Here is a 20128-nt window from a genome sequence, read left to right as displayed (position 1 = left end):
CTTCTACACTATCCTAAACTCCTATACTATCTTATAGTATAAGATTTATCTTTCTAAGTTGCTAAATTTGGAAAGTTTAGGAAAAAATCCACCCAATCCACACAAAAAATTCAAGAACGAAGAGGAAGAACAATGTCAACACCTTCCTCTTGGCTGAGCTCTTTAATTTAACAATCATTTTCTAAGCACCTCTGGGACAGGCACTATGGACACCATGACAAAAATGCAACCACTTCTGCCCTTAAGGAGTTTACATCATACAGGGGGACACAGATAAGTAAATGCAAATATACAAAGTAATGGGAGGAGGGTATCAACAAGTGGGGAAATGAGAAGAGGGGTCTTATCTTCTGAGCTGAAGCTTGAAGACAGCCAGGGGTCCCAAGAGGCAAAATGAAATGCCCAGGCATGGGGCACAGTCTGGGCAAAGGCATAGAGAGAGGAGATGGGGTGTCCTCTACCAGGAATAAATAGAATCCAGTGTGAATGGAACATTTAGGATATAAAGGAGAGTAATGTGTAACCCTAGTGCAAAAACAAGCTGGAGTCAAACTGGGAATGGCTTTAGGTGTCCCTGCCCCCACCAACCTCCCCCCCCACCAAAAAAAAAGAGTCTGAATTTTTTTCTAGTGCCAATAAGTCACCATTAAAAACTCCCTGAGCAAGGGATTGATGAGGTCAGACATATGCTTTAAGAACACTACTTTGGCAGCTCTGTGGAGGATGGACTGAAGAAGAGGGAGACCAGATGCAAGGAGAACAATTAGAAAGTTATTGCAATATTCCCGGCATGTGCTGGTGAACTTGAATTTGATTTTAGAGGCAACAGGGAGCCACTGAAGCTTCTTGAACAGAAGAGTGGCATAGTTAAACCTATTCTTTAAGGATATTATTTTGGCAGCTCTAAGAAAGATGGACTGATAAAAGGGAGAGATCTGAGGTAGGAAGTGCAAATCAGAGACTACTACAATAGTCCAGGTGGCAGGTGATGAGGGCCTGAACTAGGATAGCTACCATGAGAGAAGAGAAAGGGATGCAGGTGAGAAATGTCATGAAGGCAGAAGAGGTATGGCTTAGCAATAGATGGAACATTGCGGGAAGAACAAAGGATGACTCAGAGCTTCAGCTGTCAAGACAGGTGGAGATGTGGCACTGGAGCTCAGGACTGAGATGAGGGCTACATTGTGGAGTGAAGAATTGTCTGCCAAGAGATAATAGTTGGGTCCATGGGAGCAAGAGGGGAACACTGTAAAAGTGTCCAAGGAGAGGAGAAGAGGGTCCAGGACACAGCATGGGGGCGTGACACATACAGTTTAAGGTGGGCCATGGATGATGATCCTGCAGAGACTGAGAAGGATGGGTAGAGTAGGGAGGAAGGGAAGTATGACAGCACAGTGTCATACATACTAAGAGATAGGAAAGTATTCAGAAAGGGAGGTAGTCAACAGTACAAATCATTACAGAGAAGTCAAGAAAGATGAGGACAGAGAAAAGACCACTGGAATTAGCAATACTGAGATCACTGGTAACCTTAGAGACAGCAGCTTCAGCCACACTGTGGGAACAGAAGCAAGAATGCAGGAGGAAACTCATGATGGTCAGCCCTGATTTTTTAGTGAAGTGTGAGTTGAGACCTCCTGTTCAGAGGGAGCAGGAAAATGAGAAAGTAGAGGCAAGGAGTGTAGACAGCTTTTTCTAGAAGTTTAACAGAAAACAGCTGGCATGTTTGTGGGGCATCAGGGAAGGAGCCAGTGGACAGGGAGAAACTGGACATTTGGGAGAGCAAGAGGATATCTGAAAGAGCAAGCTCCCAGAGGAGATGGGAGCAGAGGCGATCAAAGGTATGAGTAGAACAGGGGCTCTTCATTTTTACTGTGTCATACACTCCTTTGGCAGATCATGTCTGGTGAAGCCTAAAGACCCCCTTTTCAGAATAAAGTTTATAAATATACAAAATAAAAAGCAAAGGATTGCAAAGGGAACTAATTCTATTGAAAAGGTTATCAAACTATTAAAAAACCAAGTTCACAGACCCTCTGAAGTAGAGGATTTCGCATTGGTGAAGAGAAGGGCCACCTCTTCCTCCTTGACTAATGTAAAGGAGAGGATAACACTGAGATGATTTGAAGTGTATAACAGAGAAGAGGAAATTCATGGTGGACAGCCTTGATTTTTTAGTGAAGTGTGAGTTGAGACCTCCTGTTTAGAGGGAGCAGGGAAGGGCTGGTAGAGAAGTACAACAGAAAGTCAATCAGAGAAGAGAACAGGCAAGCACAAGTGAATGCCCAGCTAAGATTAGGTAACATCCATCTGTGGAAGATCTAATTATCAGTGCCAGGACTTCCTCTAGCAGCATTCATTGGCATGCAAGTAGGCGTAGATAATCAATCAGCAAGCATTTATTAAGTTCTCATTATAGGCTTGGCATTGTGCTAGGCAAAGAAAAATAGTCCTTGCCCTCAAGGATCTAAGTATTCCACTGGGAAGATGCAACATATTTGCATGCAAGTAAATACAAAATGTACACAATATAATTTTTCAAGGGGAGCACTAGCAGCTGGGGGCAGGGAGGGTAGAAGAGGAAGGCCTCATGTAGGAGATGGCATTTAAGAAGCATAAGGGGGGAGGGAAGGCCTCCAGGCAGAGGGGACAGTCTGTGCCAGGCACTGAGACGTGAAAGGGAATTTCATGGGCTCAGTTTGGCTGGAACAGAGTGCATAAAGGGTTGTCATGTATAATCATTCTGGAGTTAGATTGTGAGGGTGTTCAATGTCAAATGGAGAAGTTTGAGCCAAGTGAGAGCTATGAACGCTTCTCAAGCAAGGAAGTGAAATGATCAGATTTGTGCTTTAGAAAGAGAACTCTGTGAAGGATGGATTAAAGAGGAAGTTTTTGCAATAACCTAAGTGAAAAGTAATTAGAGCCTGAACTAAACTGGTTTGGGTGTGAAAAGAAAGAAAGAGATGGATGTGAGAGAGGTAGAACCAATTGTTGAGACGCAGAGACTGAAGGCTGGATCTGGGACTGTGAGCCTAGGTGACTGGAGGGATGATGGTGCTTTTGATAGGAATTGGGAAGTTAGGAGGAGGAAGGGCAGATTTAGGGATGATGCTGAGGTTTTTTTTGGACATGTTGAGTTTGAAATGCCTATTGAACATCTGGTTTAAAATATCTAATGGGCAGTGTGTGATGTGTCTATGGAGGGAAGGAGAAAGACTAAAGGTGGATATGTAGAAATGATGTCATCAGCATATAGATGATAATTAAACCCATAGAAGCCCATGAGGTCACTGAGAAAGAATAGAGAAAGAGGGCACAGGTATACCTACAGTTAGGGATCATGATATGACTGATGAGAGGTCTGAGGAGTGGTCAGACACAAATGCAGAAGTCGGATAGGAAGGAATCAAAGTTTTACAAAAACTGAGAGATAAGAGTGTCCAGGAGCCAGGGTGTGGGGGTGTGTGTAAAATGTCAAATACTGAAGAGAAGTCCCAAAGGATAACTGATAAAAGGCCACTGGATTTGTCAATAAAGAGTTCACTGGTAACTTTAAGAGTATAATTTCATTTGAATGACGAGGTCAGAAGACAGACTGCAAAGGGTGAAGAATGAAAGGAGGAAAAATGCAAGCAGAGCATAGGCAGCTTTTCTAGTAGTTTGTCAAAGCGAAGAGAGAGAGGAGGATGACAGTTTGAGGGTATGGTTGGGTCAAGTGACTTTGTTTTTTAAGGATTGAAAAGACATGGATGTATAAGGTAGGGGAAAAGACACATGCAGGAGCTGAGAAGGAAGATACTGGAATTAATCCTGCCTGGGTTGGGATCCGGAAAGGGATGAGTAGTGAGAGGACAAGAGGGCAGAGAATTCAAAGGTGGAGGAGAGTGTAAAGTGAATAGCTTTATTACAGGGTCAAGATTTTGAAGGGAGGAGAGGGAAGCAGCGAGGGCTAGGGGGAACAAAGAGAAGGCTTTAAGGACTGAAGATTAGGTCAAAGGTGAGCTTGAGTTTAGGAGGCGTGAGGCACAGGGAAAGATGGCAAAATAGCAAGTTACAGTCAAAAAGAATGGAGAATTTCAGAGTTAGGGACTGTGGAGGTGGAACCCCCGTGTATGCCAATGGAATTAAGGGTATTCCTGTATGTGGCTTCAATGACATAGAGGTGCAGATCATGGAACGTGATGTCTTTCTGGACCTCAGTTTCCCCTTCTTTAAGAAGTTGGACTAGATGCTTTTTAAGGTCCTTTTCCATCTTTAGATCCCACGAATGCCTTTAAAATTCCATTCAGGGAAGATAGACATGCTTCTGTTTCATTTCTTAATTCTTATAGACTGAGAATACGATTTTTGCCTTTCATTAGCCTAAGCTTTTTCCAAGGTTGGTTACAGTAAAAAATAATGCTGGATTTGGAATCAGATGTTGGCTCAACTTTGACTCTTCCTGACCCCACTTGGGGTCTTCTTGGCAAAGATACTGGCGTGGTTTGCCATTTCCTTTTCCAGCCCATTTTACAGATGAGGAAACTGAGGCAAACAGGGTGAAGTGACACAGCTAGTAAGTGTCCGAGACCTTTGCCATTCCCCTCAGCCCTCTAGCCTAGACCCCTTCCTCTCCCGCACTTTCCTCCGCAGCCAAGGCCCCGTCCCTCCCCACCTCCATTCGGCACCCCCCTCCCGCCTTTTCCAGGCCCCGCCCTCCTCTCCTGTACCGCAGGCCCCATAGACCATCCAAGCTCCCCCATCTAAGGGTCCCGCCCCTCTGACCTCCTCACCCCACCCCCCCACCTCCGGTCCCAAGCACTTGCACCGTTAACTCCGCCCCTAGTTCTCGCTTTGTCAGCTGGAGTTCCAATGAGCGCTCGCTTTAGGAGGAGCCGTACCTGGAGGCCGCTCCGCTTGTTCCAGGTGAAGATGGCACCCGGGTACCCGCTCAAAGCCAAGAGCAATTCGTGGATCATCCCCACGACGGGCAGCGGGCGGCCGAGACAGCGTTCGCGGGCGCGAGTTCCCCCGGCCCTCGGGGAGGAGCGCCGCTCGGGCCGCTGTGCGCAAGGCCCTCTGGGGAGTGTAGTTCCGGTCAAACCGACTAGCCGGGAAATACAATTCCTTCGGGAGGAAGGGAAAAAGGCACCGGCCAGCGCGAGGGCTTCCTCCTCCCCGCCAGGGGAATCCCGGAAGTGTTCTCGTAGCTTGGTCGAATCGTTCGCTTCTAGGCCGCTGGGCTCTCTGGGAGACGTAGTCCAGGCAGCGGCCTTGGCGCACGCGCCCTCAAGTCCTCGGTGTCTCCCGCGCGGACTTCCGGTTTGGGAGCTGGACTGGGAGGCTGGAGAGCAGGGGCCGGGGCCGGAGCGGGAGCGGGTGAGGCCCGCCGGGAGGCGGGGATGGGACTGGGCTGGAGGGGAGCGGTAGGAGGAGGCGGGAGTGGAGGGCAGCGGACAGATTCAGGAGGCAGGCCGGGAGAGGGCAGCCCCTAGGCTCCCCTCAGCCCAGTGAGTGACCGTCTGGAAGGGACGGGACAACAACGCCGAGTGACCCGGCCGGAGGGAGCCGAGACAAAGGGGCCGAACGCCCGGCGCCCCCTCTTCTCCCGAACCCCGACCTCCCTGGCTCCCCGAGGCTCCGGGATACCCCTGGTGTCTTCCTCAGGATCCTGTCCTCCCTCTAGAAGCGCTTCGCCCCTCCGAAGTTCCCCCGTCAGCTGTCACCCCCAGCTCAGGGTGACCCCCAAGGACCACCCAGCCCCGGCAAGGGACAGGAGCTGAAATCCTGGTCTCCCGGGGCCGATCCTCCCCCGATGTACCCGCAACGAGCCGGGACACCGAGGTTACCGAAATGAGAGGAAAACAAAGACAAAATTTTCATTTATTGATTGTTGCCTGGAGAGAGAAAGTGGAGCCTAGGGGGGCGGGGCAGGCGCAGAGGGCTCTGGGAAAGGTTCGGGATTGGGGCGGGGGGCGGACCGTGAGGGCCAGCTGCTCGGTGCTCCGATGGAGACTTTCTGCTGTCCCCAGTGGAATCGTCCCTTCTCCTCCGTCCCTGTGTCTGCTAGGCATCCGTTATGATTCAGACCCACCATGTATTATTGGAGGTGCAGTCAGTAGGACTTGGGGGAGGGGGAAATAACAGGAGACACAACACAGTTTACTCTGTTTCAGACTACCCTACAAGCCAGACCGGAAATGCAGCTTCTAGGCAGCGTTGCTCACTGGCTCATAAGCCTGGATTCTTGTCCCCAGGAGAATGCTCCCTAATTCAGCTTGTTTCTTCAGAGTGTGTAAATTGGCAGGCTAGCTCTATGAAGGCTTTGGATGAATGGGTGCATCCTTTTGACACTGTCTTTCCTCTCTCTGCCCTAGGGAGAAACTCCTCTTACAGGGACCCAGGTGCAGTGATTTCCCCAAGGATAGAGAGGAGACAGGTAGAAGCCCTGGCTCCCACACCTCCAGCTGATGTCAACCTGCATTCTGTGAATAATGGCTAAATCCACTCTGAGAGGGGATGGGGGGAACTCTGAGACCTTTCGACAGCGTTTCAGGAAATTCCATTACCAGGAGGTGGCTGGGCCCCGTGAAGCTTTCAGCCAACTCTGGGAACTGTGCTGTAGGTGGTTAAGGCCAGAGGTTCGGACCAAGGAGCAAATACTAGAGATACTGGTACTGGAGCAATTCCTGACAGTCCTACCTGGGGAGATTCAGACCTGGGTACAGGAGCATTGTCCAGAGAGTGGAGAGGAAGCTGTGACCCTGGTAGAAGATTTGGAGAGAGAACCCAAAAGACCAGAGTGCCCGGTGAGAAGGGGGGAATTCAGAAACTAGGGTGAGGGACCAAATTAAAGTAGAAATGGGGATAAAATAAGGTCCTTTGTCTCTCTGTGTGATACCTATTATTTCTGGTCATGTAGACGAGTGACATTTCCTTAAGGAGACTGGAGCAAGCATTTGACTAATCCGCCATCTACAATGCCAGAATGTTTCAACAGTTTCTTGTGCCATGAATAAAAGGAGGGTGTTGTTTTAAATTCCATTACTAAGTTTGGAATCTTGATCTCCCCCTTCCAAAGCTCTTTGCTGCCTGGGGGAATATGTGTCGTTCCTTCCCTTATTCTCTAATCACAGCCCTGTGGAATGATCTCCATTTACTTCAAGTATTTATCTTTGGAAACCCATCCCAGTCTAGCTTTTCATTGAGAATCAATGGGTGTTCTTTCTAGGTCACTGTCCCTGTGAAAGGACAGGAAGTTCGACCAGAGAAGATGGCACCTCTGAGATCACCTCTGGAGTTACTAAGTGTCCAGCAGGAAACAAGGGAGTCTCAGCCCAAGGTTGTGGCCAAGAAAGAATGGGCAGGTTGCCCAGAACTAGGACCACAGGAACAACTTAACCTAAAAGAAAAGCTCAGACCTTATCAAAGGACTGGTAAGAAATACAGGTTCATTTAGGGAAAAGAGGAAGACGCCTTAGGTTGGAGAGCTGACAGTGAATGGGTGAGGAGAGGGAGACTTTGGGAAGTTTTAGAATTAAGTAGCTGTTAGAGATCACCAGAAGTTCACCCTTCTGCCTCCTTGAATTACTACACTTAACCCACTGGAGTTTTTATAAATTACCATAAGTGTTTCCAAAGGCTTTTTTGCAGAGTTTAGAAACTTATTTTCTTTTGTTTCATCTGTGTAAAAATGCTATTAGTTCACCATTAACAATACAGTAATCCTTTTATGTTTTTTAGACATGTCCCTTTTCGTTTTCCCCTCTAAGTTGAATTTTTCCTCAAGGTTTTCATTTCCCTCAATCTTTATTTTTGCTACTTTCCTCTGGAACTGGTTCAAGTTTTCCACTCTTAGTTTGTGAAGCCCAGAACTGAACATAGTCTATTGAGGGTCTGACAAGCACAGGTTTGGCAGAAGGCCCTAAAGTTCTTACATGTTGTATTCATTCTCCTACATAATTCCCATTGTTGTGCCTCTGTAATAATTTCTATCACCTGGTAAATTTTCATGCTGCTTCTATTTTTTTGGTTGTTGCCCTTGTGCCTAGCTGGTTATTCCTTACCTTTGAATTTGTATAACTTGTTTTTCTTCCTTGTACTCTATTGAACTATATTCTGTTTATTTTTAATCACCTCTCCAGCTTAAGGCTATTTCAGCATCTCATTCTTTCTTACAGGTTGTTAGCAGTTGTTTTCCAGCAACAACCAACTTGGTATCATTTGTAGGCTTAAAATTGATGTTCCTTGGTCATTTAAGACATGGATGAAAATATGAAATAGCGTTTTGGTTTACTTGTAGCACTACAGAATTAAATTGGGGGGCAGCTAGGTAGTGCAGTGAGTAGAGCACCGGCCCTGGAGTTAGGAGGACCTGAATTCAAATCTGGCCTCAGACACTTGACACACTTAGTAGCTGTGTGACCTTGGGCAAGTCACTTAACCCCAATTGCCCTGCCTTCCCCACTCCAAAAAAAAAAAACTGAATAATTTGGCCATCTGCTATGGGCTTTTGTGTTGGGTGAGTCACTGTGAAAATACAAAGGGTATGAAACAGTACTTGCTCTCAAGGAGCTTGTGTTTTAGTTGAACAACAAAGATAGGTTATATCAAACAGTAGCAAACAATACAAAACAAATAGAAGGTGTTAAATTGTATGGTTCAGAGAAGGAAGATAAGCTAGAAAAGAAAGGAGAAGTTTTGTTGGAAGAGGTAGGGTTTTAAGGATAATTAAAACTAGGCAGAAAGGAAAAATGGAAGACATTTCAGGTGAGAGGAACAATAAGAGAGAAGAAAGAGAGGCAAGAAAGATCATGCTGTGTTCCTGGGACAGGAAGGAGATCAAATTGTTCTAACTGGAGAAGGAATATTGGATAGTGGAAAAATAGATTGGATTGGTGTGTGGCTGCATAATATAGAGGACCTTAAGAAGCAAGCAAAGGAGTTAGTATTTCCCACAGTAGGAGCCAGTGAAGATTTTAACAAGGGAGTGACATGGAAACAGTGTTTAAGGAAGATTAGTCTGGCAGCAGTATAAAGAATGGATTGGAGTAGGGCAGAGCCTCAAGTCTGGGAGGCTAAGTGGCTGTTGCTATAATCCAGGTGTGAGCTAATGAAGGCTTACCAGGGGTGGGGAACCTGGGGCCTGGAGGCCACATATGACCCTCTAGGCCCTCAAGTGCAGCCCTCTGACTGAATCCAAACTTCACAGAATAAATCCTTTTATCAAGGGCCACATGTGGCCTTGAGGCTCCAGGCCCCTCACCCCTGGTTAGTCTAAGCTAGTGACAGTAGAAATAGGAAAGGACAGACATGAGAGACATTTCAAAATATACAAAATTTGGTGATTGACTAGATAGAGAGATGAAAGGGAAGACATGGGTAAGTTGAAGATGACCCTAAGAATGTCAGTTGATATACACTCCCTTCAACCCAATGAGAATTACTCTGAATATAGTTTTCTAACCAGATGTAAAAACCACCACACTAGATTGGTTTTCACATCTAGTTAGAAAACTACATTCAGGGTAATTCTCATTGAGTTGAAGGGAGTCTAATCAACTGACATTGATTGGAACTAGATTCCAGTTAGATTGGAACTAACCATTTCTATCAGTGTTGGATGGCAGTCAGTGCATAGAAGCTATGATAGATGGTCAAGAGTCCCAAGTTTGAGAGTTAAGGAGGCATAAGGATAGGCTCCAGTAGGCTAATATGAGCCTCTCCACTCTTCATCCTTGCCATAGTGTCATCTGTCCCCCTCAAAACAAAATCCGGCTATTCTTTGAAGTGTCAGATGCTTAATTTTTTTTTTTAAATCTCAATCCCTGCACCCTTTCAGGATGTCTCTGGATATTTTTCTTAAAGCTTTCCCTATACTTAGTAGATAAAGAAGGTGGTGTTGAGCCTAGGGTTTTCTATGATCAGCACAAACCATGATATCCTTTGTTTGCTTCCCTATGAGCAGGATTTACTTTTCCCAAATCTGGTATGGTTTCTGGGATGGAGCGAGGAGAACCGTGGGTCCCAGATCTTCTGGGCTCCAAGGAGAGGGAAATCTCAAGAGGCAGTCACACAGGTGACAAACGAATGCATTCTGATTTTATGCCATCAAGGAGGGAAAGAAAAAACTGGGGAGACCAGGAACAGTGGGGCTTTGAAGATGAAAAGGTAGCTGGTGTGCACTGGGGGTATGAAGAAACCAGGACTCTACTTGCAATTTTAAGTCAGACTGAGTTTTATGAAGCCCTCCGGAACTGCCACCGTAATAGCCAAGTATATGGAGCTGTTGCTGAGCGACTGCGGGAATATGGCTTTCTCCGGACACTCGAACAATGTCGGACCAAATTTAAAGGCCTCCAGAAAAGTTACCGTAAAGTCAAGAGTGGCCATCCACCCGAGACCTGTCCCTTCTTTGAAGAGATGGAAGCCTTGATGAGTGCCCGAGTCATTGCTCTACCCAGCAATGGCCTGGAGGAGGAGGCAGCCCCTCAGCCCAGCCTGGGGGCCAGTGATGCTGAAACGGAAGAGCGAGAGCAGGGAGGCTGGCAGCAAGAGGAAGCAGCTGAAGAGGCTGTGGCTGAAGATTCTGATGGTGATGAAATGAGTATTGAAACAGCCCCCCAGGAGCCTGGGAGCCCCAGTGCCCCAGTCCTGTTCCGAAGCCCAAGTGGTAAGATTCTCTTTCTTCTTGGGGTCCTGGTATTGAAATTAAGACAATTTCTGTAGGAAATAGGTCTATGCTAGGAGTTAAGAAATGCAAATTCAGTTCCTTGCTTTTTACCGTGACTGTTATTTCTCTGCTTTGTGTCTGTTTCACTCTCTGTGGGAGAGGGATTGATGAAAATATACATAGCTTTCCTAAGAGTTTTGGGGTGAAAGAATTGTGGTTCAGAGTAGTAAATGAATGTCCTTATAACCCTGCATTACTAGGATTATGACTGCCAAAATGACCTTTCCTCTTCTGTTTCATTATTTGTTTTTTGGCAGGGGGAGTGGCAGGGAGAGGGAATACAAACCTACGATTTCACTGATGTGGAGAACTCCCACATGGAAATTACACCAATGCCTATCAGCTAGTTTGCTGCTTAGTTTCCTGGGAGCAATGAGAGTTTAAGTGACTTGTCTGGGCTCACATAGCCAATATGTCTCAGAGGCAGGCAGACTCCTCTGCCTCCAAGGCTAGGCTTTCATCCAATGTTAGGCTGTTTCTATATTTGTTATTCCTGTATTTCTTTTCTTAATTTTTTCTTTACAGTTTTTTTCTATTTTCTCCTCAACTCCCCCCACCTCCTTTTCATTATATTGTTTTCCTTTGCTGTGCTGTACTTGTTTGGAACAGAATGGTGTAAAGGAAAGAACTAATGGATGAGGAGTTAGGAAACCGAGATTCTAGCCCCAGCTGTCACCACTAGGTAGGCAACTTTAGGCAGGTGACTTAACCTTTCTTGTCATCGTTTTATTCAGTTATAGTAATAGCAAGCATTTATATAGCATTTTAAAATTTGCAAAGTGCTATCACAAATACATCACTTACCCTCACAATCCTGGGAGGTAGATGCTATTATTACTCCCATGTTACAGACGAGGAAACTGAGGCAGAGGTTAAATGAGACGCCCACGGTCACACACCTAGTAGGTATCTGAAATGGGATTTGAACATGGAGCTTCCTGACTCTTAAGTTCAGTGGTCTGTCCATTGTAGCACCTAACTGTTAAATCACTTGGAATAAATGATTAAGGCTCCTTCCATCTCTAAAGTTTCATGATTGTGACAATTTTCTTTGCCTTAAACCTTAATCCCTCTTATCCTTACAACTTTCTTTTTTGGTCTCCTCTTCTCCCCCATCATTCTCTTTTTTGCTCTTTCTCCTCTACTTTATTGATTTTAACTTTTTCTTTTCTTCTATTCCCCCAACACACTGTTCTGTTTCCCTTCTGTTTTTACCAGCAAATGGGAGAGGGGCGATTGTAGTAGCTCAAAATTCAGATTATTCCACATATGGAGGTCTGAATTACCAAAGGGGTAGATTTTTCTTTAACCTCCTTAGTCAAGATTCCTTTTCATCTGCCATCAAGCTCTTTAATTCTACCCCCTCATCCCAGCCATAAGGCTATTGCCTCTTCTTTTTTTTTGGAGAGGCCGATGAAAACTTGAGAAGTTTGGCAAGGAGGAAGCAGAGTGATTAGGCTTCCCTAATTTTGTTCTCATTCTGGAGGAAGAGTCCCTATGTTTCCACTTCCACCCTAGATGCCTTCAGAACACAGATTATCAGTATTTTCATGCCTTCCTGTCTGCCCTGGCACCTTAGAAGTTGGATCTGCAGTATAAGTAATCCCTAACCAAAAGAAATCTTACTCATACGATCTGTTATCCTTGCCAAGTTCCTGTGAATAAAGTGTTCCCAAGGAGAAGAGGCAAGGTTATAATGTGTCTGTTAGGGATCATGCTAAGTCCCCATTGGGGAAGGCATACACAGTTTAGTGTCCCAGAATGGTAGTTATTTGAAGGGCTCCAGTGCTGGGATTTAAAGGCAAAGTGGTTGTCCTGTTCCTTGAAGCATTGGCAGAAGCAGTGTTTTAGTGGTCTGAGCCCTCCTTTGGAAATAAAACCAGGAGATAATGATGAGGGTAGTAGAAAAGAGGATGAGGGCTAGAGTAGTGCATAGAGGCCCACCATGGCTAACAGGAATTTGAGTCTGCCCCTAACCAGTCAGTCACTTTCTATTTAGAATCAAATTCCTAAGAGAGATTGTCAGAAGAATCTAGGGTAATATAATAGGCTATGATTGTGCCATGTACAAAAGAAGAGTTGGTGTCAATGGCTTGGTTAGGAAAGCCCTTTGTATATGGACAAGCAAACTAAAAGAACAGTTTCTGCTCAATTACTACAGAATTCAGCCCTAGCAAGGGAGTGAGATAATCTGATTTATCAAATTTTGTAGCATACCAAAAAAAACCAAAATCCTTTTTAAGCAACCCATTTAAAGTCCGACCCCAGATGACATCTGAGGAAGCAAATAGTAGAGTTGGGAAACTGAGGTGGCAAAGGTAAGTGTCTTAGAACACTGAACTTTCTCTTCGGGTGGCAGGTGTACACTGGGGCTATGAAGAAACCAAGACTTATCTTGCAATTCTCAGTGAGACTCAGTTTTATGAAGCACTCCGGAACTGTCATCGTAACAGCCAATTATATGGGGCAGTGGCTGAGCGATTATGGGAATATGGTTTCCTTAGGACACCAGAACAGTGTCGGACTAAATTTAAAAGCCTTCAAACCAGCTATCGGAAAGTCAAGAGTGGCCATGCCCCTGAAACCTGCCCCTTCTTTGAGGAGATGGATGCCTTGGTGAGTGCTCGGGCTGCTGCCCCACCTAGTGATGATCTGGAGGAGGAAGCAGCACCTCGCCCTGTTTCAGGGACCAGTGATGGTGAAACAGAAGAGCAAGACCAGGAGGGCTGGCAGCAGGAAGAGGCAGCTGAGGAGGCCTCAGCCACAGCCGAAGACTCTGAGGGTGAAGAAGTGGGCGCTGAGGAGACACCTCAGAGTTCTAGGAGCCCTGGTGCTCCAGTCCTGTTCCAAAGCCCAAGGGGTAAGATAAACTTTATTCTTGGGGCCTGGATGTACAGAAAAGGCAATTATGATGTAGAGGAAAAAACACCAAGCTAGGTTCCAAGAGACTTGGGTTCTACTCCCAGTTCTTCTGACTTAGTTTGTGAACACTTTCACTCTTAACTCAGGTTCTAATCTTTTAAAATAATCAGAACCAAAAAGCTGTAGGCTGGGAAATAGTAGCCGAGTTCTTTAATCTGTCTTCACCTCTGTGCAAGACAATGAAAGGAGTCTCTGATATCTCATCATGGATGTCATGTTTCTTCATCTCAGGTGTATGTCCTAGCATGAAGATGATTTTTAAAGTTCATTGTCATCTAAGTATGTTTTCTTCTTCCGTCAGCTTGACTCAGTTTCCCATGCTGTCAGTCTCATTTACTTACCTAAAGCTTGTTGTCCTTCCCTGCCTTGCACCCACCTTCTGTTCTAGGGAGATTTAAGGAGATTCTGAGTGTAATATTTACATATAGTCTCTGGAACCTCCCCCATGATTGGGAAGATCAAAAAAGTAGGGGCTAGGTTATGCTTAAACTTAGCACAAACCATTAATCTGGTCAGAACTAGACAAACCTTTATTAGTTAAGCATCCCAGGATGGAGCATTCCAGCTGCAAAACTGTTAAGAGTCTAGACATTGGGATGTTCTGTACAAGATGCTTGAATAGTTTTGTACATTCTATCTATGAACAGTGCTAAGAACTGAGTTGAGTTTCCACAGTGTGAACCTAGAGCATTCTGGCCACTAATCTTTCTCCCACTTTGACGTGTTCTAAAAAGCTGATTAGCAGAACGCCTGGGTGACTTTTAAACACTTATGTGATTCCCCCCCTAAATTTAAGTTTGTTGTTTTTTTTTTTAGTTTCACTCTTAGGATGCCCTTTATTAGATTATAGACTCCTTGAGGACAGAGGTTATGGTGCTTTTTTATGTATTTCTAGTTCAATGTATGTAGTAGGTACTTAATCATGTTGTTTAAGTTGAATTAGAATATATGAATTTCTGACTATTCTGCTATACCCTCCTTGTTCCTAGCATGCCATTAATTACCACCTCAAGGAAAAGGAAACTATGTACCTCTTTCTGGACACAGGAAGAATGTACCTGGGCAGAGAGAAGGTTTGGGGAATTGTGATCATCAGATATTGAGCTTCTGTGGAAGGTCTGGTACTAAACAAAAGTCAGAATCAGGGAGGCTCTGTGTTTCTGGCCACAATTGACATTTCCCCAACAGTTACTGCTATTCCCAAACCTAGTGAGATTGCCTTATTACAGTAAAAAGTTATAGATTTCAAGTTTTTAGAATGCCCTCTACCCCCAACCCTACAAAATAGTACAATGAGAAGCCAATAAGAATTTCCCTAAAAGAAAAATTCTAATTCCTATGTAAGTTGAAATGCAGTTGGGAGAGCCAGCTCCTAAATTAATTTTGTTAATTTAATTTTAACTTTTGCTTCTTCCTGGTTTTCTTATACTATGACTTGAAGAACTGAGGAAATGGATGACTTCTGGAATTCTATTCATTCTTTCAGGTTTTGAGGCTGGATTTGAGAACAAGCAGAATGCAAAACGGGATATTTCTGAGGAAGTAGAACTGCACAGGACATTACTTGCAAGGTCTGAAAGGAAAATTACCCATCGTTTTAATCAGGGAAAAGACGATGACAGTGATTGCAGGACAGGAAGGCAATGGGCAAAGTCCCCAGTGGAAAAAAGAGGAAAACTGACACCAGAAAGGGGTTTAGGAAAAATCCTAAGTCATCAAAAACCTTACTTGGGAGAGAGACCCTATAAATATCTTAGATATGGGAAAAGTTTTGGTCCAAATTCACACCTTCTCATGCATCAGATACCCCACCAGATAGAGAATCCATATAAATGTGGAGACTGTGGGAAAAGTTTCAGTCGAAGTGCACGCCTCATTAGACATCGGAGGATACACACTGGTGAAAAGCCTTATAAATGTCTTGACTGTGGGAAAAGTTTCCGTGATAGTTCAAACTTCATCACTCATAGGAGGATTCACACAGGAGAGAAACCCTATCAGTGTGGCGAGTGTGGGAAACGATTCAATCAGAGTTCGAGCCTTATCATACATCAGAGAACCCACACTGGAGAAAAACCCTATCAATGTGAAGAGTGTGGTAAAAGTTTCAATAACAGTTCTCACTTTAGTGCACACAGGCGAATCCACACAGGTGAAAGACCTCATGTGTGTCCTGATTGCGGGAAAAGCTTCAGTAAAAGCTCTGACTTAAGGGCACACCACAGAACCCACACAGGAGAGAAACCCTATGGATGTCATGAATGTGGGAAATGTTTCAGCAAAAGTTCAGCCCTTAATAAACACCGAGAAATCCACACGAGAGAAAAGCTTCTATCACAGTCGGAACCTAAGTAAAAACCTGACAATATGTAAAGAGCCGTTATAGATGTATTACTTGGGAAAGCATCTCCTAATAGAGATCCCAACTTCAGTGCCCACCTGGCTTAGGATTTACCCCACTGTGGTGCTCCTTACCATAGTCTCCACAATGCCAAGGCAATAAGATATAAGGAACAAAGGTCAGAAGGTCTACATTCCACCCTAGCTCTGCTTCTGACCTGACCAAGTTCCTTGCCCCCTCTCAGTGCCTATGTCATTCCTTCAATAAAAGGAGAGGATCCTGTGAGTTAAAAGTTATCCCTGCTGTTGCTCATCTTACCATCTTGCTACATTTCTGACTGGAAACATTTCAGCAGCATCGCAGGGTAAAGACGTTACGGATTTAATCTCATGATTCCAGGTTTCCCCCCCGCGCCCTCTCACAAAACAAGGGAAATACTGAAAGGAGTGGAATGACTCTTGTTCATGTAAACCTGTACTTAGAATGTACCCCTAATGAAGACAAGTTTAGTGTGCCCCTTGGTCATGTCTTACAAATTGTCTTGTTAAGAATCTAGGTGTCGTTTATGGGGAAGCTGTTACAAACTTTGTGTAAATTTGCAGTGTCAGCCCTGGATGGCTATTCCTTAGTTTCCTTCAACCCTCAGATGGTTCTGAGTAGAAAGAATTCCTGTACTTATAGTATTCCTACTTCCCTTCTATCCCATCTCATCTGTATTTCAATTGTCCCTTGTAGCCCCAAAGAGCAAGGCAGCTGGACAGAGAGTGGGTAGAATGGGGCATCAATAGGGATGTTCCATGTCCCTGGTATTCAATTCAACTAGTACAGTATTATGCACCCTGTGGGTGCTAAATACTTCTTGACAAATAAGCAGAAGACATTTACTGTGTTACTATTTACTGAGAACAGAGTCCACCAGTGCCAACAGCCCTCAAGCCTGATTAAAGATAAATTATCTTTACCAGGTTGGTGGGGTTACCAATCTGTATTCAGTGTTTTAAAAAAATATATACATGGGATATGGAATACTTAAGAATAAGTGTGTTTACTGCTGCTTATCAAATAGCATTAACTGCCCTAGTGTGCGTAATATTGTGGTGGGCTAGATACAAAATGAGATAAACAGATTTGGCCCTTATCCTCTGGGAGCCTACAGTCTAAAAGTAAGTAACTTTGACATAGACATCAGATAATAATCAAATGCACATACGTAGTATGCAGCAGATACTAAACTGTTCAGGACATAAAACTAGAAAGTTATGTATTACAAGTTTGGTGCACTGCAATGCAATGTCAGGAAAGGTGCTGGGAAGTACTGATTCCATTTAGTGAGTTAACAGATAGTCTTTTGAAGGGAATAGGAGAAGGGAAAAAATTCTCAAAGTGGAAGCAGCCCATAAGAAGGTGGAGTTCTGTGAGTGGAAAAGGTCTAAAAACTGGGATGGGTATAGCAAAGGGAATTGGTTGGGCTATAGGGAGGTAAGGGATGATTCACGGGATGATTCACTTGTCAGGGGTCCTTAGAACCAGAATATAAGTGAACTTGACACCACTGAAGGGCATTAAAACGGTGTAGCGGAAGACAAGAAATGACTTTAAGTGAGATTTGAAGGTGTGCCAGAAGCAGACAAAGCAGAGGTACAAAAATCGATTATATGGAATCTCACTGGGGATGGAGGACTGCTTCTAGTATAGAGTAAGAATGATCCTATTTGAGCCAAGAAATCAGGAGATACAGCTGATTCTAAGATATCTTAGTGAGAGGATACCTGACCGTTATTAGTTGGGAAGGAATTATTATAGGAGGTGGAGGGTGGTGGAGAGTATTTACTGGAAAGATGAACAGCTGTCTTCCTCACACTTGGTATTAAGATAATACACTCAGTTAATTGTCCCACAGTTGGAGTCAGAAAATTGACTAGCAGGTGAGGTGGACTATTGTAGAGAGTTGGTAGATAAAAATATTATATGATTTAGAAGGTTCTGATGGAGGAGGAATACTGGGATTCCAGAACACACTTTTATTAGGAATCAGAATGCCACGCTCCCCCTAAGATGTTAAATAAGCAGTAAAAGGTATAAGAAAACCAGTCTAAAACTGCCTTAAAGCTAAGCTCTGTGATGGTGTTAGAGTGTGTGATCAATAATAGAAAAATAAGTTTACTGTCTTTAGCATATCCATGTTTGGTCTGGTGGAAAGATCATGGGAACGGAGTACAGAAAGACATGAATTCTAGTCTCTACTGTCTTATGTGTAAGTCAAACCGCCTCATTTCCCCAGTCTGTAAAACAGAATCATGTTTACACCCTAAGCTGCCTCTCAGGGATGCCATGTGAATAAATGAGATAATGTCTACAACCTGCTTGCAGTTCTTCAAAAAGGAAGCGCTAGAGAAATATTTGATTATATTGTCATTCGGATGAGAACACTGTAACAACTTGCATTTGTGGCTCCCTTGGAGTCATTAGTTTACTGCCATCTACTGAATCATTATGTCCTTGGGAGAAATGTGGCATTTGTCAAGCGGAATTACTGTAAACTGAGAAAAATCATTATTACAAGCCTGCTAGGTTTGGTATCTCTTTGTACTTATGATCTGGAGACCTAGGATAATTATGAGAGCCAGACGTAGTATCTCAAAATCAAGGAGTAGTAATGATGCTTACCTGTAATTGGAAAAAAAGAAAAAACCAACGAACAGAAGGAATAGGGCAAAAGTAAAAATGCCTTGCTTGGATGGGGATAAATCTCAGCCTACTCTCAGCCCCTTCTCAACTCCTTTGTTTAATTCTACATCAACAATGAATATAAAAACTAAAAGAGATGTTTAGCGGGGGGGGGGGGGGGGGAAGGGAAGGGGGGAGGGCGGGGAGAAGGGGAAGGGGGGAGAACAAGCAGTATAGGACCTATACATTTCTTCCTTTTTAAATAATGTTCAAAAAGTTCTGAAGGAAATTGGTTGTAGCAGCAAACAAAGGCCAGAAATCATCATTCCCTTTGGCAAAAACTTGGTCACTTCTCCATCTCCTCTCAGTCTGTCTGTCTGTCTCTCTCTCTCTCTCTGACTTCTGGCTTTTCCCTCTTCATTCTGCTACCAATCTCTTTTATCCTCTCATTTTGAGTTCCCTCTTCTTGCCATATACCATCAGAGTTATTTTAACAAATTAAAGTACAAAAAACCCAAACCTTAATTTTAAAAAGTTGCTTTTAACTTTTCTTTGTATGTATCTGACTGTTACTATTCCTTACATTGTAAATTCTTTGCAGGGACTGTCTTTGTTTAAATTTTGTATAGCACTAGTACTGTGCCATTTGAACTTAAGCATATAATAAATTTTTAAAAATTATTATGATACTGATGCAGGGAAGTGACAGTTTGGGACTAACAAGGTTGTGAAGACCACAAATGCCATCTCCTGAAACTCCCCCACCCCCATACAGCTGAATTTTTCCATTCCAAAATCCACACCAAACTCTCATCCACTGATAACCTGCAGATATCCAGGGATTTTTCTGTCTCATAGTCTTAATATTTTAGAACTTTGATTCAAAATTCTTCTGTATAGAGAGATTTTTGTGTGCATGTGTAATTTTGGACCTGTGATTTCACTAGTGTGAGGAACTGCCTTCTGTGGAAACATTCTCTGGTAATGCACTGAAAATTTATCTGTAACTCAGTCTTAGTTGCCTGGGCCCTAAGGGTGAATGACTGGCCCAGTCTTAAAGCCAATATGTATCAAGAAGCAGGACTTGAACCCAGGTCTCCCTGAAAGGCCAGCCCTGTAACAAGGTTAACATGCTTTCTGACTTGTGGAAATACTCTACTACAAGCCAATCTCAAGCCATTCCCTTGAAGATTCCTAAGTGAAGTCCGGATTATCTGTGCTTGGAGGGGAAGGGAAGTATCAATAATTTATAGATTATACCTAAACTTTACCATAACCCTTGCTTTTACCCCTCCCCACCAAAAAAATCCTTTAGATTGTTAAAGGATAACATGAACTAGGGTTTTTTTTTTTTTCCTACGCAAGGAGAGAGAGGTACATATACACAGTGAAATAGCCCAAACCTCACAAACACATTAGTAAACCACAAAGTAAAACTCCACATGATGGTTTCTGATTTACTTCCACTCTTCCCAATTTCCCCACAA

The 20128-nt window shown here is 44.0% G+C and overlaps 2 protein-coding genes across 3 annotated transcripts in view; one reads left to right on the top strand and one right to left on the bottom strand.

Annotated features, from left to right (window-relative positions):
* The window catches only part of TUBGCP4 (tubulin gamma complex associated protein 4), a 30943-nt gene extending 25787 nt beyond the window's left edge, over nt 1–5156 (bottom strand). The window contains exon 1 of the mRNA XM_036735991.1: nt 4881–5156. Coding sequence (XP_036591886.1) covers nt 4881–4958 — 78 coding nt within the window. The 5' untranslated portion in view covers nt 4959–5156. The remainder of the gene's footprint in view (nt 1–4880) is intronic.
* Nucleotides 5157–5270: 114 nt separating this feature from the next.
* ZSCAN29 (zinc finger and SCAN domain containing 29) lies at nt 5271–18773 on the top strand. 2 transcript variants are annotated; one of them, XM_036735523.1, is made up of 6 exons: nt 5271–5358; nt 6357–6788; nt 7211–7415; nt 9947–10651; nt 13071–13571; nt 15120–18773. In XM_036735523.1, the coding sequence occupies exons 2-6, from the start codon at nt 6474–6476 to the stop codon at nt 15986–15988; spliced, it is 2595 nt and encodes an 864-aa protein (XP_036591418.1). In that variant the 5' UTR covers nt 5271–5358; nt 6357–6473; the 3' UTR covers nt 15989–18773. The 2 variants fall into 2 exon arrangements, with proteins under 2 accessions (XP_036591418.1, XP_036591419.1); XM_036735524.1 differs by lacking the exons at nt 5271–5358; nt 6357–6788; nt 7211–7415 and adding an exon at nt 7451–7483.
* The last annotated feature ends 1355 nt before the right edge of the window (nt 18774–20128 follow it).

Source organism: Trichosurus vulpecula, chromosome 8 (assembly GCF_011100635.1).
Source record: "Trichosurus vulpecula isolate mTriVul1 chromosome 8, mTriVul1.pri, whole genome shotgun sequence".
Classification (NCBI taxonomy): domain Eukaryota; kingdom Metazoa; phylum Chordata; class Mammalia; order Diprotodontia; family Phalangeridae; genus Trichosurus; species Trichosurus vulpecula.
The sequence above is the reverse complement of the archived record's forward strand: the minus strand, read 5'-3'. Positions and strand labels throughout refer to the sequence as shown.